The sequence below is a fragment of the Leguminivora glycinivorella genome, chromosome 1, assembly GCF_023078275.1.
Source record: "Leguminivora glycinivorella isolate SPB_JAAS2020 chromosome 1, LegGlyc_1.1, whole genome shotgun sequence".
NCBI lineage: Eukaryota > Metazoa > Arthropoda > Insecta > Lepidoptera > Tortricidae > Leguminivora > Leguminivora glycinivorella.
In genome coordinates, this window is record NC_062971.1 from 36,660,437 (window position 1) to 36,685,622 (window position 25,186).

At 40.2% G+C, this 25,186-nt stretch overlaps 1 protein-coding gene across 1 annotated transcript in view; it reads right to left on the reverse strand.

Annotated features, from left to right (window-relative positions):
• Positions 1–2,023: 2,023 nt before the first annotated feature.
• LOC125242410 (phospholipid-transporting ATPase IF-like) overlaps positions 2,024–25,186 on the reverse strand; it is a 69,247-nt gene continuing 46,084 nt past the window's right edge. Inside the window, 15 exon segments of the mRNA XM_048151247.1 lie at positions 2,024–3,225; positions 4,420–4,466; positions 4,468–4,576; positions 9,799–9,966; positions 10,110–10,255; positions 10,422–10,557; positions 11,228–11,268; positions 11,270–11,365; positions 12,510–12,791; positions 13,549–13,739; positions 13,960–14,131; positions 14,288–14,710; positions 17,070–17,317; positions 23,596–23,910; positions 24,950–25,129. Coding sequence (XP_048007204.1) covers positions 3,042–3,225; positions 4,420–4,466; positions 4,468–4,576; positions 9,799–9,966; positions 10,110–10,255; positions 10,422–10,557; positions 11,228–11,268; positions 11,270–11,365; positions 12,510–12,791; positions 13,549–13,739; positions 13,960–14,131; positions 14,288–14,710; positions 17,070–17,317; positions 23,596–23,910; positions 24,950–25,129 — 2,738 coding nt within the window. The 3' untranslated portion in view covers positions 2,024–3,041.

Sequence of the window (25,186 nt, forward strand, 5' to 3'; positions counted from 1 at the left end):
TATATAAGAATATTATAATTTTCTTTATATATTATACTGAACTGTCACCGCATACATCAGAATAACAGCGCCTTCTTAACAATCGTCATATACTTCTGGTCAGGATTTACCTAATAAATTGTATCCACACGATGCAAAATAACATCGTTTTACTTTAATAATGACATAATACTTAATGCGATGAGATTATGAGTTATGCTGCGGTGTGCAAATTTTTAGCTTCGTTTCATCCCTGAAAACACCTTTTAGAAAACTCACTTTACTGCAGATATTATTAAGTTCTCAAAAAGTGGATAGGTACAGACCTATCCACTTTTTCCACACCTATCCACAGGGATAACCAATTATTTTATTTTATTAAAACACTTTTATTTTGTTAATATAAAATATATTTTTATCGATTTTCTTAAAAACTAATACTGCAATTTTTTATGTAATAAATAAAATATAACTTGAGGTATTTTACTTTGCAATAAGTAGATATAAATCGAGAAAGATAAAACTATATTTATTACTATCACAGAGGCACAGCTCCAAATATAAGTCCCTAATTTTATTATGGTTGAGTAAATAAATTCCATTCAATTCTTAGTGTGCGACATATAGAAATTTATATGGCACCACAGACTACTAAGAAGATACTACTGAACAATTAGTTATCATAAAAAATCCTGTCATATTTTTTACGTCAAAGAGTGACAGTTACTCGTACGAGAATAATGGTGCCATAATTAATTTTTGATTATTTTAGGTCGAACTATGCGCCGCCATCCAGTTACTCATAACATTTTTTACGTCGCTAGACGAATAAAAAAAATAACTAGATACTTATCAACCAAAACTTAAACTAAAAAACTAAACTAACTATTGTGGCTCAGTGATCCAAAGTGAATCTTGGCCTCCGAAACGAGAGATCGCCACCTGTCCCGATCCTGCGCAGCCTCTTGCCAGTCTCTGACTTGAAGCCGACGCAGATCCTCCACCACACTGTCCTCCCAGCGATACCTGGGTCGACCCGCCGGGCGGCCACCAGCCGGTCGACCCAAGAACGCTCTCTTAACCAAAACTTAGCACTATAAAAAAGGCGACAATTTTGAAAAACGTAGGGCTCACCGGCCAACTGTCTTCATAAAATGCGTGCCTTCCTAAACCTTGACGTTGGCGGAATCATCGACGAGTTGATAAAAATTGATAGAAAATGTAGGGACGAAGGTTTAAATAGGTACTTAAAAAAATATTTCCATTTCGCGACATTTATAGCGTCAAGATTTGGTTAACCGTCTATAATTCGTTTTTTTTATTTATTCACTAATTTATACAAATATATGTAATTAAATAAATTTAAAAATAATTATTAACTAGGTAGTACAAATGACTAGGAAACTATTTACTTAACTAGGTTTTTTAATCATTGGCCCCTCGCACTAAAATATATGTATAATGTACCTACCTATAATACTAATATCCATCGTATTATCACAGAATATATAATAGTACAAGTACAGAAGGCCCACTGCTTTGATGTTCACGAAATGCCGCTTTTTTAATGCCTACAAAATTCTAACAAAGAAACGAGCCGCACGTGCGCAGCGTCGGACGATAGGGTTGCCTATAGATTAAAACGAATTAATATGTGCAAAAAATGTTATACTATTATATTCATGTCTTGGGTACTTTCTAGGTATATATACAGTATTTATATATTTTTGTTTGTCCCAACATCACAAGCCTTATTGAACTTTTCCGTGGGACTCAATCAATAGTAGATCTATGTAAAATTGTGCTATTTTATTCATGATGTCAATTTAACTAAGCTTTATTAGTCATTCCACACGCGGAAATCGCACATGAAACTTAAAAAAAACTCGCGACGTAAAGTAACAATTAGAATGTGCGAACGTGCGTTCCATGAGAATGCGCGCCACCCCTGAGTAGGCCGCGAACTCGCGGCCGCCGGCATGTACTTGTAGCGCGGCGATAGGATCGCGGAGTGAGCCGCCCCTGGTATTATTTTAAAAAAAATACATTTTTGATTAATTGAATTTTCGCAATTAACTTGAGTTGTACAATATTTAACAAATTTTGTATTTTTTTCTGAAATAATGTAAGTTTATTTTTGTAGGTACAAACTGGTTTCATAATTATTTTATAATTATATAAGTCGTTTGCTAGTATAATGTAGCGAATACTTATACAAATATGTGCGTTTGAATTATTTAGGTACCTTAACAAAAATTATAAGAAACGGGTGTCTACAATTATATTAAAATTATTATTTTAGTTACTAAAATGTGAACACTAAAAAGGTGAATTATAAAGTAAATAAAATAATACTATAATAAGGTACATAATTGAAAAAAAATAGGTCCCCTAACTATCGTTAATAATTGTTTTTTTTTTAATTTTATAATTGTATGGTACTTATTACGTTGAAATTAAATTACATCTTATTGGAATTTGAAAAAAAAACTATCTTATATATAACATGAAGAACACTCTCTTTGCTTGTCAAAAATTTTAAGCTTAGAACTTAATCGCAATGATTTTATCAATTAAATTTATAAATATAAATATTCTTTACCTATTCAAATATACCTAATAATTAATTTTACATAAAATATTTTCAATTTTATTAAACACTTATCACTAATGTCACGTTATCGTCTTGATTTGACGCTTGGCGTCTTTTATAGTTTTACTTATTTAATCAGCTAACTTGACTTTTTAATAAAATTACCCTGTGTCTCATATTAAGTAAGTAATCGAATTATAGCCCAATAGCCATCTCATATTAAACGAGTTTTTACTTGTTCATCAAGTCAAGTAGATATCTTCATCTCTCTCATCTCAAGACACTAGTTCACAGCCTAGTAGTCAAAACATTGCCTCCAGTGTCAACAAACTGCTTGCAGTTACTGTCTAAGTAGTGCCGATAGCCAATATTCCGAACCTACAACAGATAGCTACCAGTCATGATGATGACTTTTTCATCAAGTCAAGTAGATACATTTTCATCTCTCCCCAAGACACTAGTTCACATTTCACAGCCTAGTGGTAAAGACAGTGCCTCCAGTGTCCACAAACTGCTTACTATTATTGTCTAAGAAGTACCGATAGCAATAGTCGGGCGCGAGTGTCGCGATCACAACTAGTACGTTGAGTAGCCAGAAGTACAGAGACGAGCAGAGTCGGGTGTACGTGCCTAGTATTGCGCCGTCTATTTGTCTGAAACAAGTAAGAAAAATTTGTAGGTATTCCCAAAAAGGTTAAAAATAACCAAAGTGTGAATGATTCTTTAGAGTTGCAGGTAGGTATTCAGTTTGTAGAGTGATAAACTAAGTGTAATGCCTGAGTAGACGCTTGAAGCGGAGCGTTCGGCGGGGCGTGCAGCGGAGCGGAAGAGTGTGCGTCCACCCGTCGCGTCGACTCAGGACACTTGTATGAGCTTCAATTATTTGACTTAAGAACGACCGCTCCGCTGCACGCCCAATATGAGCGTGCAATCAGCCCTTACATTTAGTGAATCCAGAATCGCGAGGTCGTAAATTCAATAAGTTTCTATCTATCTATCTATTTAGCCTTTTCTTCTGAACGCGGTCTAGTGTTTATGATTGTTTGTTTAGATGAAGTCGCGTAGTTCAGTGTGCCTGTTGGCATAGACCTCCTCCAGCTCTTTCCAGTATTTCCTCTGCCTGCCCAGTCTAGTCCAGAAAGGCCCTACAGTGGTTATAATTTCGTCCTCCCATCGTTTGAGTGGTGGGCGTTGAGCTCTTGAACCATCTCTGGGGTGCCACATGAGGACTTTTGGCTCCATTTTTCGGTCTTACATCTTACAGTGTGGCCGGCCCACCTCCATTTTTGCATGTCTATGTGTGTGAGGATGTCTCTAACTTTGGTTCTTTCCCTTATGTCGATGTTACGGCATTTATTCTTCAGTTTTACACCAAACATACTCCTCTCCAATAAGTTTAGCTAATATCATTTCATTTGCAGACATTTCTAATTCGTAATAAAATAGTAACAAATCCATAAGAGCGTAAACGAAAGATTAAGTACTACTAGAAGGCCAATGAGGTGAGTCTAACATTAATAGAATCGTCCCACGATAAGTCTGCATAGATTTTAATAGCCCGCCTTTGCAAGCGTTAAGTAAACGTCATAATTTCATTAAAGTTTGACGTTCATAATAACATCTGCACTGCGAGGCTGTGGCTGTGAACATTGTTGCAAATTTATCATTTTTAACTTCTGTTAGCGTCTGCAAATTTTTAAAAGTGGAAAATGTCTGCCTGGGTGAGACTTCACGGCCTCTGGATCGTATATGTACTTACCAAGACTTAATAACAGAGTCAGACGAGCGACATTACCGTAAGAAAACTCAAACTTCTTATCGTGGATTGCCTATGTATATGTACTTACACGTTAATAACAGAGTAGACGAGGTTGAAAGTCATGTAGAACAACATTTGACGCTACAATGCTGAGCACGAAGTAAAATGTATGGTAGCGCGCCTGCATCCACAGCTTTAGGTTCGTTATGAGGACCAGGAGGTGGAACAGGACGGCTCCAAACACCCTGCAAACAAAAAAAAATAGAAATTAAGTTTTACTTTGTAACTTATTTTTAAAGGAGAACAAATTGATGATCATTGATCACAAAATGGTACTACCTACATTGTACTAGCAGCCAGATAATGTCCTACTCACTAAACATCCAAAGCCTTCATAATGTCCTACGCCTGGTATCAATGCGTAATGATCATCCTTCCAATAAAATTTGCCTTCATGTCTTTACGTCGTTGATCACCGATAGGAGTTCGTTGTAAGTCGGTCTCACCGCCGCGATGTTGGTAGTCCTGTTTTTCCCCACCTGGCCACGCCTTCGCCACCAGCTACCCTCATTGTTGAGGAGAAGTGCCGAATGCGTAGATGATCACAAATTTTATTGAATAAAATATATTATTTGTGCCGTTTGTAATTTTCGTGATGACGTTTAGCTTTAGTCAGCGAATAGTTAGAGAAATGACATTATTATACATCGCAGATCAAAACCAAAAAAAAAAAAAAGATGTAGGCGAGGCTGACTTGAACAAGATACAAAAACCTTAGATACACTATTATTATTAACAGACACGTTATTTTATCAGGTTATAAACCCAATTTCAGACACAAAGTGTGGAAATTAACTGTAAAAGTAGTGTAACTATCTGTACTGTAGCAGGGTAACGTAATTGATACTGCTTTTGTCAACCCTTCGTAAAAATTATCTAAATCAATATTAGCTTTGATATGACTATTTAAAGTCCAACGTCTTACGTCCATATCAAACACAGAAAAAGGTCATCACTCACGTGCCCAAGGGCTATTTGTTACAATACTGGTATTTTCGATCAGACTATTTCGCGTCAAGCGAGCGCGGTTGCAAGCGAGACTCCTGAACTCTGAACTCTTTTTAGTGAGGGCATTTGAGGATACCGATCGCTCGGTAAGACTAGCCTAGAAGATGAAAAGTACGAGCGCTGTCGATTGCTACTACACTGGACGGAGGTATCAGTCGATTTCTTTAAGTCAGTCATTGACTCTTAGGGTAATCCATTACCTAATCCAAAACCCGATGCGACGGATTTCTACTTCGTGCAATGAAGGTCGACAGAGTAGACTGAGAGGTGGAGACGTCAGTGTCGCATCGCTGGTGGTTGCTGAACACGTCGTGGTAGCAGGTCAAGGGGTGAATTTAACACCGCCACACATGCGCGCTTTAAGAGCGTAGGCGGAGCGCAATAATGGCGGTGCACCGTACTAACGCTGGCGTTGCGCCCAGTGGGCGCTAGCGGGAACGAACGAGCGCTGATAGCGAGCGCAACGCGCGCGGGACGCGAGCGGAATGCACGCGCATTCAGCGCGCTGATAGCGAAGCGGAATGCGCTTTATGTGTGGCGGAGGCTTAATACGTACCGTTGTACGGCGTAATGCAGGGCTCTCGCAGACGAAGAGGTACGATGACGGGCGAAGCAGAAGAAGGCGAGGTCACCGAAGGTCACTTACTTGGCTCCCAGGGGGTGCATACTGACCTCGTACGACAGTCTGTTGGAGTCAGCAGTTACTGTCGTAATTACTCGTAACAGAAGAGATGTAGTCCTGCCATCGTACAGCATAACATAACATACAACTGAACTGTGCATAGCATATAGTGCTATGCGAACCTTAAGCCGGCTGCATGTCACTTCAGTCGCCAGCGCCACCGCCTGTTGAAGATTATTCTCCATCGGAAGAGCTTTACTTCGTACAATGTTCCGATTATTGAAGGTCTTATCGGGCTGCAGATGCAAGCAAAACAGGGGCGATTGGCCTACAGCTATCGGCAGCTGTACGAGGTAATGCTGGAAACTGCAGCGGTGCAACCTTCCTCTGTAGACCACGAAAGTTGTGAAATTTATGAAATCAGGTTCTACGATCGAATCAAGCACTATATTAATTGAGTATAGTCGAGCCAGATGATAACTACTGAAGTACTCCTGAGTTCCTGGCCCCTTTCGCTTTGAGCTGGAATCTGAAGTTCACTAAGGCGAAGCAGGTTTATTTTTCCCAATTTGTTTATTAGAGGCTCGGCGAATAAGTTAATCTCTCGAATGGACAGGGGCGCCACAAGCCTCCGGGAAATCGTCGTGTACTTGGAACCCCCGCGGCCAGATTGCCGATCGGTTTTGGTGTCCGCCCGGTAAACAGACGCACGCTCAGGTTGCAGGACGCTGGCTCGAATTCAGATCTGGACATTCTGAAAGGGATTTTTTTTTTTTTAATTCCGCAAACCTTTACGATGTCTTTGACCTACACAATGAGCGATGTACAGGAATCACAGGGTCTTCTCGCGAGGCGCCTCTCCGATTAGATAGCTCGCGAACATCGTCAGGACACCCTCGCAGCAGTGCGGCTCCTCGTCCGGTTATTGACGTCTTACCTCGTTCAACTATGGGTCTCCAAACCACGTTAGGACGTAGCATCTTAAGAATTTATCTGTTCTCACTTCGGCGACGGAGGAGTCCTTGGTCAAAATAGAGTGTAAATACAGTCGTACTTCACGGGAACTGGAAAGAGAAGAGTGGATACCATAGTGTACGGGATGTCAGCTGATAGCGGCGCCCGGCGTCACATTGGAGGGTAGTATCAGCCTGGTCAGCAACAGAGTCTGCAACGATACCGTAGCAGACGGAGCCTGGATAGTCGTGGTCGTGCCACCATTGTAGGGGAAGACAGTGTTCGCGGTGAGCGTGACATCTTAGGCGCGACGGGCGTTATCAGCGTGGCGGCTAGCAGCACCAGGGGCCCACATCAGCAATCTTACCAGCTTGTCACTGCAGCAGACGCTGTTATGTTCGGCGGTGAGATTGAGACGGCCGTCGTCAGCTCGAAAGGCGTCTCGATGCCCTGTCGCGTCGCGCAGTATCGTGCTCGGTGGCCCTCTCGAGGTCGCCGCCGTCAGCGCGGGAGGCACCGGCGCCAGCGTGGCAGTCAGCTACATCGGTGAACAGCATCAACAGAGTTCGCGGCGTCGTCACGGCAAACGCGGCAGGAAAATTAGCGACGCCTTCGCGGCAGCCGCAGTATTGCGCTCGGTGGCGCGATGAAGGTCGCCGCGTCTGCAATCTTACCTCGTGCGATCGAGGCGACATCAAGGCGCCAGCATGAGCGTGTCGGCCGACGACACCGGTGGAAAACTTCAAGTAGCTTGCGGCGTTGTCACGGCAGACGCAGCAGAAGGATTGCGACGCCTGTGCAGCGGTTAACAGTATTACGCTCCGCATCACCACTGAGGCGCCAGCATAAGCGTGGCGGCCAGCAATACTGGTGGACAGCTTCGGCAGGGTCGCGTCTCGCGTCGTTGTCACGGCATATGAACGCTCTACATCACCATCGAGGCGCCAGCATAAGCGTGGCGGCCAGCGATACTGGTGGACAGCTTCAGCAGGATCGCGGCGTTGTCACGGCAGATGAGCTCGCTGCATCACCATCGAGGCGCCAGCATAAGCGTGGCGGCCAGCGATACTGGTGGACAGCTACAGCAGGTGGACAGTCAGCAGGATCGCGGCGTTGTCACGGCAGACGAATGCTCTGCATCACCATCGAGGCGCCAGCATAAGCGTGGCGGCCAGCGATACTGGTGGACAGCTTCAGCAGGCTCGCGGCGTTGTCAAGGCAGACGCACGCTCTGCATCACCATCGAGGCGCCAGCATAAGCGTGGCGGCCAGCGATACTGGTGGACAGCTTCAGCAGGATCGCGGCGTTGTCACGGCAGACGAACGCTCTGCATCGTCACCATCGAGGCGCCAGCATAAGCGTGGCGGCCAGCGATACTGGTGGACAGCTTCAGCAGGATCGCGGCGTTGTCACGGCAGACGAACGCTCTGCATCACCATCGAGGCGCCAGCATAAGCGTGGCGGCCAGCGATACTGGTGGACAGCTTCGGCAGGATCGCGGCGTTGTCACGGCAGACGAACGCTCTGCATCACCATCGAGGCGCCAGCATAAGCGTGGCGGCCAGCGATACTGGTGGACAGCTTCAGCAGGCTCGTGTTGTGGCGGGGGCAGAAGGTGGCCGCGCTGGTAGCCTGCGTATTGACGACTGATCACTAACGGCACGGCGCTCGCGTCGGGGCAGCAGCAGACATACTTACAGCGTCGCACGCGACGCCTATGCGGCGGCCACAACGTTGTTCGGCGGCACCGCAGAGATGGCCGTCGTTAACGAGGAGGCAACTTCTACGCAACCTCGGCGGCGCCGACGCGGCGGACAACACTGCCGCGGTCAGCGGCGCTATCGCAGCGCTACAGTAAGTTTCGGCGCCGACACGTGGCTTGGGGCCTCCGCACCGAATCGGAAACCGAACATATTCTTTCTAAAATAATATGAATCTGCTCACCCATTCGTCGGAGAAATTCAAACCTCCTTGGAGCGCGGTATTCCTCCACCGCGCCCTCCGCCGCCGCCGCCGCCGCAGCCCGCAGGTCGCGCAGCCCGCGGTCGCGAAGCACGTGGTCCCCGGAGCACGTGGTCCCCGGCGGAGCAACTTACCTACGTTACCGCTTATATTCTCGCGCGAAACTTTTAATACGCGGATAACACTTCCTACTTTAGTCTCGGAAATGCGAATAGTTTAAAAAGAAAACTGATTAACGGTAACGATTTTTGCAGCATGGAACTTTCTTACAAAAAAAGTGGGTAGAATCATAAAGCACCGCTCGTTCATTTCTATAGTGAGAACCCCGAAAGACGAATAATGATCGCTAGCGAGGCATAATATATCTCATTATTCAAGACGAACGAGCGCAAATTAAAAGGGAAGAAAGAATTGACGGATGAAATTGAAAAATTTCATAATTCCGAAACGTTATAAACCACTTTTTAAATAAAAACACGAATAACTCTGGTTTGACCAGAAATAACAAGGAAATAGAAACTAAAAGATTAATTTCGAGATAATACTCATCAACAATCCAGAGCCTTCACGTCAGCGGTGATCACTGAGTGATAGCCAGCGCGCCGAATGCATCAAACGATCATTGATCACATAATAGTCCACAACACAACGGTTTAAGATACGGAGAGGTACGGTAATAGACGGACCCAGACGGTACAAGATATAACCACAAGAATAATGGTAGTAATACTCACAAAATATCATATTCGTATCAGCGTTGATCACGGAATGGCTAGCGCACCGAATATATCATGTAGATGATCATACGATCAGATGATACGACCACATCAATAGTAATAAACTTGGTAAGTAATACTCACCAAACATCCACAGCCTTCATGTCAGCATTGATCACTGAGTGTCTTATTGCTAATGCGCAGAATGCATAAATGATCACAGAATGATACACCCCTATTAGCAGCCAGGCGGAGAAACGCGACCATGACATGAGCTTGTTCCTACTTATGTCTCTGTATAACGTCGGATCTCTGCAATTTAACAAACAAATATCAGTAAAGTACGTTAGTTAAACGTGTTACAAATTAATACAACTATATAGTATTAATAAAATTTAGTCTGTGTCAAAAATGCGAGTTGTGAATTCTTAATCCCAGGTTTTAGAAATACGTACCTAAGGAGTAATTCTTTAGGCCACCTCTGCTCAGTAACGGAAAGAACCAAACACGGCAACGCCGTGAAAAATAAATTGAAAAACGTCAGGTACATCGAATCAAATATTGCTTGCGTCGACCACGCGCTATTTATTTGAAAAAATAACTGAAACAATGAAAAAAAATAACCCTTTTATACAAAAAAAAGTTTATGACAATGCTTTATGATACCCAAAAATAGACTTTGGTGAGTCCAAATCGAGTTATGTAATTTTATGTTACTCAAGTAAGTAGGTCTAAAACTTGTCAGTATTGTGTCTATGATAACTTACCATTATATTTCCGAGACAAATGTTCTTATAGAAAAAATATTGTATTAAAGTAGCTAATCTTTGGTAGTACCAGTGCCCCATTACTAATAGGAACTTTTTCACCATCGAGAACTTTGTAAAAGCAAAATCGGCAGATCTGAAATGAAAGAACACTCAATTAATTTTGCCCAATGGTAAGATTCTTAAAAACCACTTAGTTAACCGTTTCTGAGCGGATGACACGAGTGGCGTGTCATCAAGGTTTTTTACGTGTGGTGTATGACACGCGAGGTGTTTCATTTTGAAATCGACAAGTTTTTCGCTGTCAGAGCGTAAAGTTTTTGAAAATGGAACTCACAACGAATCGTTCAAAAGCATTCAACATGCGAAAAGCCAGAGGTGTATCCGTTAAGAGTGTTAAGACTGTGAAGAAGCGTACGCATCAGATAAATCATGCATACATACAAACGAACGATCTCGCATTTACAAAATGGGATTTGGTATCTATAAAATCAAATATATGGAAATGTTATTCGCTTATGCTCCTCGTAAAACCTATCATACCTACATTCCAAATTGGTATTCGTACCAATTTACTCACAGAACAAGGTTTACATTAAAAATAATAAAACGGTGTATGGTGGGGCTCATTGGGTGGATGACATCCGAAAAATTGCGGGTTAGCAACTGGATGAGACCAACTCAGGACCGGGACAAGCTATAAGAGGCCTATGCTCGGCAGTGGGCGATAAAGGGCTGATATGGTGATGATGATGATAGTGGATATCATCCGAGGTTTCAAAGCAGAAAAATAAAAGAAATATTACCTAGCGGCTTGATAGCCTTCCCTTCCGAAGATCCCGAAACCCGACATGGGCTTCATGGATCATGGAAATATCGTTGGCTCCGTCGCCAATGGCCGCAGTGATCGGCCGCGACGGACTGTGCTTTATTAGCTTCACTATCTGTAAGCAAAAACAATACACAAGTTAATTCACGTCAACTTATAACGTCATTAAATATTTTCATCTTCCTAAAATGCTGTATCCTACCGACTGCGCCATGCCAGGAGATAAAGAAACCGTACCAAGCACAAACTACTTTATTCATCAAGAGTATTAAATGATTCACGGTTAGATTTATTAGACTTATATTAGTTTTATGATGCATGCAACTGCGTCGAAATATCGAAACCTTAATAAAAAAACCGGCCAAGAGCGTGTCGGGCCACGCTCAGTGTAGGGTTCCGTAGTTTTCCGTATTTTTCTCAAAAACTACTGAACCTATCAAGTTCAAAACAATTTTCCTAGAAAGTTTTTATAAAGTTCTACTCCTTGTGATTTTTTTTCATGTTTTTTGAACATAGGGTTCAAAAGTTAGAGGGGGGGGGACGCACTTTTTTTTCCTTTAGAAGTGATTATTTCCGAAACTATTAATATTATCAAAAAACGATCTTAGTAAACCCTTTTTCATTTTTAAATACCTATCCAACAATATATCACACGTTGGGGTTGGAATGAAAAAAAATATCAGCCCCCACTTTACATGTAGGGGGGGTACCCTAATGAAACATTTTTTTTTTTCATTTTTTATTTTTGCACTTTGTCGGAGTGATTGATATACATATTGGTACCAAATTTCAGCTTTCTAATGCTTACGGTTACTGAGATTATCCGCGGACGGACGGACGGACGGACGGACAGACGGACAGACAGACATGGCGAAACTATAAGGGTTCCTAGTTGACTACGGAACCCTAAAAATAAATATGAATCTACTTTATTCATTCATAGCTTAGCCTACTGACATTGTTGTGATTATCAAGATACCTACAACTCGTTTTAGTAAAATATTCTAGATACTTTAGGTATTTCTCTTTTTTCATAGGCAGTGCTATCCTTATCTTTAAGTATCTTCAAACCCCCTTATTCATAAATGTTCTCTAAGTATCAAGCCGATAAAGTTCGTTTGTCCCTTTCTATCACACTAATACGTCGGAAAGGGACAAAGTTTGTCCCAAACGAACTTTACCGGCTTGATAACTTTAGTGAACGTTTATGAATAAGGGGGATAGTCTTCACCAAGCTGATAATAACACTTCACACTCACTTTAGCCTTCTGTATTGGAGATAACCTGCAGCACAACACCGCATTACACTGCATAGATATTTCCGCAAACTCAGGCGCCGTAGGCTTATCCAAAATGCAACTCATACTCTTCCCATCGACCACAAGAGCCATATCCTTGTAGCTCGGCTCCGCTAATATTCGTTTGCATTCTTCTAAATGTGCTTTGATCGCTTCGTCGCTGTCGACGCCTATTATGTACATTTGTCTACTATTTTCTGAGATGTGTGCGCAGGACTGAGCTACGCTTATTGCTGTTTCTACCTGGAAAATAGAAGGACACGATTACACTCTAGATTTTTTTTCATGCACTTTACGGTATTTTCTATGATATTTAGACTCAGACTCAGACTCAGACATTTAATGGTAAAAAGTAATAAATTTTTACATGTCAAATAGTTATAAATCTACATATTAAAAACATTATGAGTTATTATTATAAAATATAATTAATATTTTTAACTATACAAATCAAATTGTTTTATTGAATATTTTTTCAGCCGCGTAAGCTGAAGACCCGGGTTCGATTCCCAGCTCGGCCACCAGTGGGCCTTGTCGTTTTTTCTTTCGTGTATGATATCTATTTCAATTTATAATATTTTTAAATTCTATTTTGTTTACTACTATGTTTATTCTATGATTTTAACAGTCTACTGTCGTGTTAATGCAGAGTGGTTGCACTAATCTCTTTGAAATATTGGCACCCAACGTGGAGCTATTCTTGACTTGCCATATTAGGACTTATATCCTGAGTCCAATGAGAAGTGATGGTAACGTGTCTACCAAATCATCCAGACAGTTTTCTATTACCCTCTCATCGTGTAGTAATATTATCTATAATGTCATTGGCACCCAACGTGGGGCAGTTTTTGACCTACAAAGGTCAAAACTCATATTATCATGAGACCTGCACGGCGTTAATACTTATGTTTTTTCACCACATTCTAAACAGAGTCTTCTGCTGCCGTCTAAATTCGGAGATAAGTATTTAATAATATTGGCGCCCAACGTGGGGCCTTACCTTATCCCCAGTTAAGACCCATATCCTGAGCCCCGCACGACGTAATGATGCTAACGTGTCAGCTACATCGTCTTGCAAGCAGTCTTCTACTGCCGTTGCACCAACTAGAGTCAAGTCGCGCTCCAGCATCCTGAATTGGTGGCTCACTTGCTGCAGAGCTTCAGCGCTTTTGACATCTTGTTTCTTTATTACTGTAAATGGAAAGAAAGTATTTTTAATGTCAAGTGAATTTGATCTCTGAAAATTTCCATGCCTATCTCGATCGTTATCTACATACGTGATACTACTTAGTGACTAAAAAGGATTTCATAAAATAATTGAAAACTTTAAAACTTTAAACAGGTTATTTCGAATATATGTATCTTTGGAAATTTAGATTTTAGGCATGACCTCATAACCTCACATACTCACATTCGCAAACCTTTTCGTACTCCTCATCAGGTATCTCCCGGTACGCGATGGCGAGAGTCCGCAGACCTTTGTTAGCGAACGTGTTGATGTCCACGTTGGTATCATCTACCATGATTTGGTTGACGCACAGAGGAAACACTGCGCTTTCAGCACCCTTGCAGAATAGCCAGATCTGGATAAAAAAGTTATACCTATTATGAAAAATGTCTGATAGGTTTAACAAATAGTGACGACCGTTGTGTCCAATTATACTTTTACTTTAATCATTCTTCATTTCTTATTATATTTTTTCTAATTTGATGCAGGCTGTATAAAACTACATACTCACTTTGCCATCTTTATCCCTTAAAACTACAGACATCCTTTTCCTCTCCGATGTAAATTCTATAATCTGCAACCTCTCGTACAATTCAGTCTCATCTCCCATTTTCACTATTAGATTGTTTCCATCTTCTCCTAGAAACGTTACACCTAGTCTATCGGCTGCTTCAACTAGAGCCTTCTCATCAGGACTACTGGCTTGATAATCGATATGTCCAACGTTATTAACAGTCATCATAGCATTCCATGTAGATGTATCAACTACTCCGTTGCCATTAGCAATGGGTTTCTTCTTCTTCCTTCTAAACATGTTCATGAGTTGAAGGTCGCCGGTCATGGATAGGCGCGCGCTGAGTCGTTTCATATCCTCGTTGGATATTTGGACTGAGTGGCAGAGAGCAAGGATTTTGAAGAAGAATCTAATGTCTGCCTGAAATAAAAAGGCATGGGACTGATAATTCTGAATATATGGAAAAATGAATATGCTCTACGCCTAGCGAAACTTGTAACATACAATACAATAAAAAGTGTGAGCGTAAATTATAACAATAATTTAGATTGACAAGATCATGTTTTGGTTAAAAAGTTATTCTAGCCGACCGTGTGGTTTTCTAAATAAAACTCCTCACACAACTTTACCTATTTCAGTAACTGACGACTGTTTTCTCGTTTAGGAAAATTCACCCAAGCCGTTCAATAATTCATACCAAAGCAAAAAAAGGTTATTGTTTAAGTACTTTTTACATTATTATTACTAAAGATCGTTATCAGCGTGCTGTATTGGTGGCAGAGTATGGTTGGCAAAAAAACAAATACACAAGTATTTAAAACATTATATACTTAACAAATTATGAAATATATACATATTTATAATTACTTATCTAAATTACATTGAATAAATGACTGAAATTTGTTCAACAGATTTGGCTTCGTGCACTACTTATACTTTAGACTTGAACTAGGTACTTGAATAACAGTCGTGGTAGAATTTCCGGCAACCCATGGCTCCTTCATAACAGGAAGAAGGGCGACGTAGGAGTGGTTTTTAGTGGGTATACCTCCTCTCCTCCTCTCCCTGGAGAGGGCGGTAAGTATGTCATTTACAAACCTATATCGTTTAAAAATATACAGGGTGTAAATCTAATACGGGCGAACCTCTTAACGGTGGTGAGTATAGGACATAAAAAATGGAATTAGATAACTTTAAAAATGGATTTTTTTTTATCCACACCAATTAATTCGGCCCCCCAACGTAATGCAAACACACTTGCGTTTAACGCCGTGTCTTGCGTGGGCGACGGTCGCGCGACCGTCGCCGTCGCGTCTCATACTTCCATATTGATAAGGTTTGATTTCGTATGCATCGCATCGCCGTCGCGCGACCATCGCGCGACCGTCGCCCACGCAAGCCACGGCGAAACTCTCGTTGAAAGTTGTCATTGATTGTCATCGCAACAACGTTTACAGTACATTGCTGCTGGGATTTTTTTCAAAAATTAATTATGGTTTATATTGACCGGGATATAGACCGTGATTACCTTTTTGATTTTTGTCGAGCTCCCGATATTTCGACGCAGTTGCATGCATCATGATCACGGAAAACTGACGAAGGCGGGTGGATGTTAAAGTTGTATAGACAGCGCGCGATCTACCCTCCTTCGCGCGCGTCGGCTGCGTTCACTTTCAGCGTTACCACTGGTCGCGTTCACACTCGATGGTCTGTCTAAACACACTACACTCACAGTGTCACTACGTTTGTTCAATTCTGACTTCACCGGTTTTTTACACAAACAAATCACTGGATTCCATACATTAGATAGTTTGAAGCCATCCTCACGATTGAAATTTTTATATTTGTGAATCTCAATGGCTTCTCTTACCAATCTCGGTATGTAGTGGCGTTCCGTCGAAATTACCTTAGGACTATGCAACCGAAAAAAAAAAACCGTGTGAAAATAACCGTGAATCATTCAAAACTCTTAATTAATTATGGGGTGAAAATTATGAGTAACTCAAAAACACCTCTTAATTAATGATAACAATATTGAATTATATGCCTGGTTTCATTTATCGCCCTTATTAGGTTTACGCGCTGTATAGTTGGTCGGAAAAGGTACCGTACAAGTGTAATCCTAAGAAGGTAAGTATTTATTTTGTAGTTAAGAACAAAGTGAATATTTAAATGTATTTGTTTTTTTTTGCCAACCGTACTGTTTGCCACGAAAAGTGCACCTTGATAACAATCTCTAATTATTACACACTGTATACATACTTTGCAAGCTAATCTGTCAATCGATGCGGAAATGCCATGAGTAGTCATCGGTCAACAGTTTGATTAACAGTTACATGAACTGATATCTTATCTTTAAACCTTCAATCGGGCCATTTTGCTGAGCATCTACCTATAGGTACACCCACTTACAGGTGCAAAACTAGACACATATTATGTACCTACGTTCTATTTCTATTGATATTGCGTAACATATTTATAATTACTATCATTATTGCTTAGCGTCAGACCAAGTCAGATAAAGCGCGAATGTAATCAATCATTAGAAATTCGAAACGAGTGGCGATTATAATAAAATGATAAACGTTAAACCGAAAGGAGTGATTCGAATCGGCACTAGTTGTAGTTACGAATGTCCTTTTCACACGTGTTTTACAGTAGGTACATACATATGTCGGTCTAGCCAGCATAAACTGGGTTAGCATAGAACTATGATTTTCTTGATAAGTAGGTACCTTTCTTACTACCTATATACAACAAAGTATCAATTGTATCTGACCTGCCTAGTGTCCACGGGCTCTTCGAACCTCCCAGTATCATACAGAAGCTTATCCCTCTCCTCATATATGATCCCCTTGATGGAGCAGGCTTTGAACACCATTATATTCTTAGTAAGCGTGCCTGTCTTGTCGGAGAAGAGGATCTCGACCTGCCCCAGTTCCTCGTTCAGGTCTGAAGTATTGGCGATGGCTGGCTTGCCGGTCTCCTCGCAACGCAATTCTTCATCCCAGCCGATGAATAGCGCGCCTGGAAAAGGTCTACGATGAATATTGGATGGTTTTATTAAATAAATGTAATCTTAACCAATGCCAATTCCAAAGCTGGAATAGAAGCAGCGTCGTCTGTTAACCGGACATAAAAGATGCCTAATGAACACGTCTTCAGAAAACTTGCGCCAAGTTGGGGAGAGAGGGGGCTGGCCGTCGGCAATCGCAGATTGACTAATCTGAGGTTCGCTGACGACATTGTCCTTTTCTCCTCAACAGCTTCCGAGCTGCAACAAATGCTTGAAGAACTAAGCACCGCAAGCCTCGAGATTGGACTAAAGATGAATATGTCAAAGACCAAGCTTATGACTAACAGTGCACCGCATGGCATAGAGATTAATGGAGAACCAATTGCATATGTCCAAGAGTACATTTATTTGGGCCAATTAGTTTCCTTCCAGGCGCGTCAGGAAAAAGAGGTCGAAAGACGGATTGAAAACGCCTGGAGGAGCTATTGGTCCATGAAACATCTTATGAAAGGTAATCTTCCGATGACACTCAAACGGAAGCTCATGGACATATGCATACTCCCAGTTCTGACCTACGGTGCACAGACTTGGTCTTTGACTAAAGCTCAGAAGTCCAAGCTCGGGGTTTGCCAACGTGCCATGGAGCGCAGCATATTAGGTGTCAAATTGGTGGATCGAGTCCGGAACACCACGCTGCGCTCCAAGACAAAAATTATCGATGTAGCTCGGAAGGCGGCCAAGCTAAAATGGGACTGGGCTGGTCACGTCTGCCGGATGCCGAACGAGTTGTGGGGCAGAATCACCACGGAGTGGGAGCCCGAAAACTCGAATCGGGGATCTGGCAGACCCCGACAGCGATGGCGGAACGAACTGGACTCCTTTTTGAAGGAATGGCCAGACACGGCTTTGAATAGAGAGAAGTGGAAAAATTGGGGGGAGGCCTTTGCCCAGCAGTGGGACACGACAGGCTCCAAATAATAATAATAATAATAATAATAAAAGATGCCTAAACGTCTATAGACTTCCTTGTCACAAACATCCAGACAGATAACGTCAAAGTCGAGTCGTTGAAATCAGACATATCTGACCACGATGCCCAGTTAGCCCACGTTTATACACAAGAAAATTGTAAGCCGAAATACGTATTCGTCGAAAGACGCCAGCAAAGTGTAGAAAATACAAGAAACCTCTGTGAATCGATGATGTCGTATGATTGGAATAAAATACTTGTTTCTTACAACCCATATACTATTGACAACTTTATCCAAAAACTAGTTATATGAATATGTATATGCCAAAGAAACTAATAAAAAAGAAAAACGAAAATCGTATTTCATGGATATGTGAATCAGCCTGCAATGTACAACGCGACATAGAGGATCTACTGTTATTCCACGAACAGTACCCGCAAATTGATATCAAGGAAATTCTATGCAAAAAGAGACAAGAAGAACAAGCCTTATTGAAAAATATGAAAAGAACACACACAGAAGACCGTATAATCAACTCAAAAAATCCAAAAACAGAAGTATGGCAAATAATAAAAGAAGAAACCAATAACATCGTACAAGAATACAACTGGAATCTAAAAGACGGAATTACTAATGAATCGATTGATTGCACTGACATACCTGATTACTTAAATAATTATTTAATTCGAGTGGGAAATGATATTGCTTTAAATAACTGCCCGGATATAAACCAAGCTATAGAACATTTAAGGTCAAACTGTTCCGAAATACAAACTGCCTTTGCCTTTTCTCAAATAACTCCAGCAGAACTTGTAAAGATAGCTCGACTAAAGGTGTCTAAGTCGCTAACAAAGGATATCTATGATATCTCAGGAAAAATTTTATTTGACATTATTTCTGTTTTAGCAAATCAACTGACATACATTATAAATAACATACTCCGCTCCAGCATATATCCTCTGTCACTGAAGAGAACCCGATTGTGCCCTATTTATAAAGGCAAGGGCGATAAAACGAATGTGGAAAACTACAGACCAATAACTATCGTTCCAATGGTATCTAAAACTAATAGAATTTATAATTTCAAATGACATTCTAAAGCATGTGGAACAAAACCGAGCGCTATCAGATGCACAGTATGCATATAGAAAAGGGCGCTCCACAACTGCGGCAACTCATAAATTTATTGAAAGCGTAATACGATGTTTAGAAAATAAACAAAAAGTTGTAGGAATCTTTTTAGACCTGTCAAAAGCCTTTGACTCTGTAAATCATTCTCTACTTGTAGAAAAACTAAAAATATATGGCATTACGGATCACGGTGCTCATTTACTAGAATCGTTCCTGTCAGAGAGAGAACAAACTGTAGAAATAAAAGTAAATGGCAAGCACTATAGGTCACAATCACGGCTGACAACAATTGGCGTGCCACAAGGATCATCTTTGGGAAACACCCTATTTTCCATATTTTTAAATGACATTGGTAAACTTGACATTGACGGAGAAATTATATTATATGCTGACGACACGACAATTATTGTAAATGATGAATGTGATGATAAGTTAACTAATAAAGTAAGCATAGTTCTACAGAAATTAGAGTGGTGGTTTAGAATTAATGGACTTAAACTTAACCCTGAAAAGACAAATATTATGAAATTTGACACTAGACTAAGAGACGCTAAGAAAATAATCGTACCTTTATCAAATGGCACAACTATTGACACAGTACAGGATGTGAAACTACTTGGTTTCAACCTGGATCCAACATTATCATGGAAAAATCATATAAACTCAGTATGTGGAAAACTAGCAAAAGGCATATATATACTCAAACAATTGAAACCCCTCATATCAAATCACCACCTAAAGGAAGCATACTTTTCATACATACATTCAATTTTGTCTTATGGGATTATACTGTGGGGAAACGCAACGGAATTTGAACGTGTATTAAAAATGCAAAAACGAGCAATTCGAATATTAGCAAACGCAAAGTACGATGCTAGCTGCAGAGAACTTTTTAAAAAGTTAGAAATATTGACATCTGTATCGACATATATCCTAGAAATTATAATGTATGTAAGGAATAATCCAAATGAATTTGATCGTATTGGTGATGTAAGTAAACGACCAACGAGATATCCCGACGACTTAAGACAAAGCAAATGCAGATTACAAATTGCTAAAAAGTGTCCTAAAATTATAGGGCAAAAACTTTACAACAAACTGCCAAAAGTAATAAAAACTGAGGGTTGTCTATTGTTTGCCCGACAGTCATTTAACATAATATTCATTTGCCCGAATCTAACTTGCCTGAATTTCATTTGCCCGAATGATTTGTTTACCATAAAAATCATATGACATACTCGTTGTTTATCCGAATATTACCTTCCATAATCATACAATGCCATACTATTTGTTAGCTATATTATTAAGTGCAATAATATGGTTTCATAGAATATTCAAACGCCATAAGCAATTATTGCCATATTAATTGTTGCCCATATTATTACCTAACCTAACCTACTTTCTGATAGCAGTTTCATTTTCCAGGGGTCACAGTTCTAACCTAACCTAACCTACTTTTCCAGCAGTTTCATTCTCCAGGGGGTCACAGTTCTAACCTAACCTAACCTACTTTCTGATAGCAGTTTCATTTTCCAGGGGTCGCAGTTCTAACCTAACCTAACCTACTGTCTGATAGTATTTTCATTTTCCGGGGGTCACAGTTCTAACCTAACCTAACCTACTTTTCAAGCAGTTTCCTTTTCCAGAGGTTCACAGTTCTAACCTAACCTAACCTACTTTCTGATAGCAGTTTCATTTCCAGGGGTCACAGTTCTAACCTAACCTAACCTACTTTCTGATAGCAGTTTCATTCTCTAGTCCTTCTAGTACCTATTATAGTAGTTTTTGATTCTGCCAAAGCACATTATGGAAATTGACTTTTCTGGACGCTAATTTGTATGACAAATGATGGTATGGAATGTGGTAATTACGGATTTCGATGATTCTGACAAATGACATTATGGAAACTGACTTTATGAGAAACAAAGTTTCTGGCACTAGATTAATATAGTAAACAATGATTATGGCATAAGATGTTATGAGAAACAATATTATGATTGTTGAATAGGATGGCAAATAAAATTATGGCAAATGAAATTCTGGCAAATGGGGGTATCCCAAAAACTGAGACCAACTTCAACACTTTCCGTCGCAAAGTAAAACAGCTACTACTTGACAAGACACTTTATAGCATAAAAGAATACCTAAATAATACCTATTAATAGCCATGCCTAGCCATGTTCGTGACTTTCAATTAAGTATTAGTAAATTATATATGTATATTAAATGTCTATATTAGTAAGTTATAATTCTTAGTAAATGTGAACCTAACTAAAAAAAAATGGTTATATACCTACTTGTAAGATTGTTAGCTTTTAATGCGTACCTAGTGTACCTGCCTTGACGATCTCTTTATGTGTGCATGTTTTTCTTAGTTTTTAATTAAAAATATGTATGGATTTTGAGAAATAAATAAATCTGAATCTGAATCTAATCCTAAACGACTTAGAAAGACGTTCACGGTAGTAAGATTCAAACTCTACAAGTATAATATGTAATGTAATTAAAATATTCTAGAGATTTTAGGCGGTAAAGAGGAGACTGGTTCGATTCTAACTCTGATGGACTGCGGACTTAAAAATTGCTCCTATTTCAATTGAATTTTATTTATAGGTACCTACGCAATAATATTTGAATTTACACAAGCATCTAATTTTCTTTATATCAAGTCAGGTAATGACAGAAATGGGGAGCATTTTTGCAATACAAGGAAGTAACAATAGTATTTTATGCAACTGGTGGTTAAAAGATGTCAAAAAAGGTGAGTGGCGTGGGTAACAATTTGAGGCGAAGCCGAATATTGTTAATAAAGACGCCACTAGCATTTTTTGACTCAGTTAAACACCGTTGCATAAGATAAGATAAGATAAGATAAGATAATATTTATTTGCAGAAAAAGGGTTAGTTACATGTCTTAATATTATGTTAGATAAAGTTCCACCTTTTCCAGCTGTCTTCATACAGCATGCAAATGTATTTAGAGTACATACATATAGTCATACAATACTTTTTCTACGACCAAGCACTTATTTTGAAAGAAAATTATAAATCAACAAATACCTACACTCAGTCATTTTAGTTATCTAGTGGACCGCCTACCATTTTGAATATGCAGTTTGAGTGCAAACATGAAAATAAAACTGTCTATGGTATGGTTCTTTGAAGCCTGGCCACTAAGACGAATCGAGCCGAGTTGAATCGAGTTCTCATACATTTGAATGCGATTCGACGCGTCGCCAATGAACGCAGCAGAAAACGAAGGAGTCTCGACTCTGCGAATTGGTTTGTTAAGTTGGTAGCAATGTATTTACTGAACTGTAACAGCTATATCGTGCTACTGCTACTAAATGTTTTCAGGGTATAGACTAGATAGACTTGTCCTGACATCTTTTATGTAGGGTTTTAAAGTTCTATGCACGACCTTGTAACTCACGAATAACAGTACGGGAGTAGAATAGTTATTTGTTATACAAGGGGGCAAAGTTGTATTTTAACGCCGAGTGTGGAATTGAAAAACGAGCAAGTGAAAGGTTTCTATAGTTGAACCACGAGCGAAGCGAGTGGTTCGAGAATAGAATCCTGAACTTGCTCGTTTTTTAACACACGGGAAGTAAAATACATTTGCACCCGAGTGTAACACAAAACTTTTCCCCTCACTATAGCGAGGAAACTACAACGCAAAAAATGCGTTTAATACTGCTTCCAGTAGTTCCACAGGTGGTAAATCATCTTTATAACTAGATTCACCCACTTTCATCAATTTTAAAGCAGTTAATTTGACTTTATTCAAGGTCAAATTACTTTACCCACTAGTGGATAAAATGCGTTTTTAACCGCTGGTATTAAAGGACAAAACACGTGTTTCCGAGCTAGTGAGGGGAAAAAATATTTTTATCATAAATCATGCGTTTTCGTTATTAAAGATAAACGCTAATATTATAATAACTACGATAAGATTAATTTTATAATACTAAATTAAATTAGATTATTAGTTAATCAATCTTTTGTTTCGGCGCTGAACTAATCCACTTATTTGCAATGACAAAATTAGCAAAGTTCTATTCCTTTGCTAATTTTGTCATTGCAAATGCAGCAGCAGTTAAAAACGTAACGGACATTGTTGAGGCAACACAGTTCCACAAAAATCAATTAGAGACAAACCCAAACAAAAATCAACAGAAACTCACCTGTAAACTTATACAGCTCAATAGTCACATACAGGGCCATCGGAATGATATAGTAGTACAGCAGTAAGAACGAAAACACATCCTGCAGTATCGATCCAACAGTGACTGCAGCGGAATTGTTATACAGGCTCGGGCCTAAGTACAGGTCCCTGTTCTTATAGTGGAAGTCGTTGTAGATCTTGAGGCCGAAGCTGACCATCACCTCGAGGACGAGGATGACGATGAAAACGACGAGGAAGCCGTTGACGGCGAGCTCGCAGGAGGAAAACTTGTTTCCGGCGTATTTTGAGTTGAGCGCCAGTTTGGTTTCTTCACCTGGAATTAATGAGCTAGTTGTTAAGATTTTGGAGTAATAAAATGTGTAAAACTACTGTCCCGGGCGACTTGTAGGTTAAGGTAACCAAGGAGCCCCGAGTGCCAAACTGAACCGAAGATCGGCGATTTTGAGTAAGTAATGGGATAAGGCAAATCTGGCCAGCAATGGGAATTAAGTATGTTCTGAACATCAAAACAATATTCCTTCGGTCTACATCGAAATATATCAAAAATCGTAAGATTTCTGTTCATAATAAAATAACACAATTTGATAAAATATGAGTACCAAGGTTTACCCCCTTATTCATAAACGTACCTACTCTAAAGTTATCAAGCGGATAAAGTTCGTTTGTCCTTTTCTATCACACCAATACGTCGGAAAGGGACAAACGAACTTTATCGGCTTTATAACTTTAGAGTACGTTTATGAATAAGGGGGTTAGTGTGTGTTTTTTCTATGATTGCTGATTGGTCTAAGATATAGTATTTCGCAATACTATATAATATTTAAAAATCCCCACTACGTGTATCAACGGATTTTCATCTTATCTCCCCAAATAGGTAGTCATCTTATAATACTACTTTACACTTCTGTTTTTATAATAAGATAAGATTTGTGATATCCATGGCTATCCGGCACCAGGCAGGCAATTATAGTCGCGCGATAAATGATAAAATATCTGGCCATCCCTATCGAACTTACTAATAGTGCGATAGGGACGGCCTGATATTTTATCGTCTATCGCGCGACCATGCTACCCGTGCAGTTTTGTTTATATATGAAACAACGGCATAGAGTACAACACCAATCCGTAAAAATAAAAATGCATCTTAGTGGTGGTTCACCAACAAAGTTTCTGAAAATTCGTTGTAGGTATATGTCATACGTAGGTACCATAGTACGTTGTCGATAGTGACCGACGAATCTCTCCTTGATAGGGATCTATCGCTAGTAGAACGATTACCTACAGATCTGCCACTGGGTTGGGGACCTCTCCTACCTTGAACATGACGTATTTAGAAAGACCATAAAACTGACCTGTATATACAGCACAGCCGATAGCCCACTCCGTGTTCTTGACCCTGGAACCCCGCAGCATCAAGTTGTCAGTAGTCAGGGGCAAGCTCTCCATAGTAGGGATCTCCAGGCGTCCGTAAAACGTGTAGAGGTCTGCCACTGGGTTGGGGACTTCGATCCGCATGCCTTGAGGTAGGACGTCTGAAATAAGTTAAAATGAATTTATCCATTGTGAGATACGTATTAAGTCGAAGCATT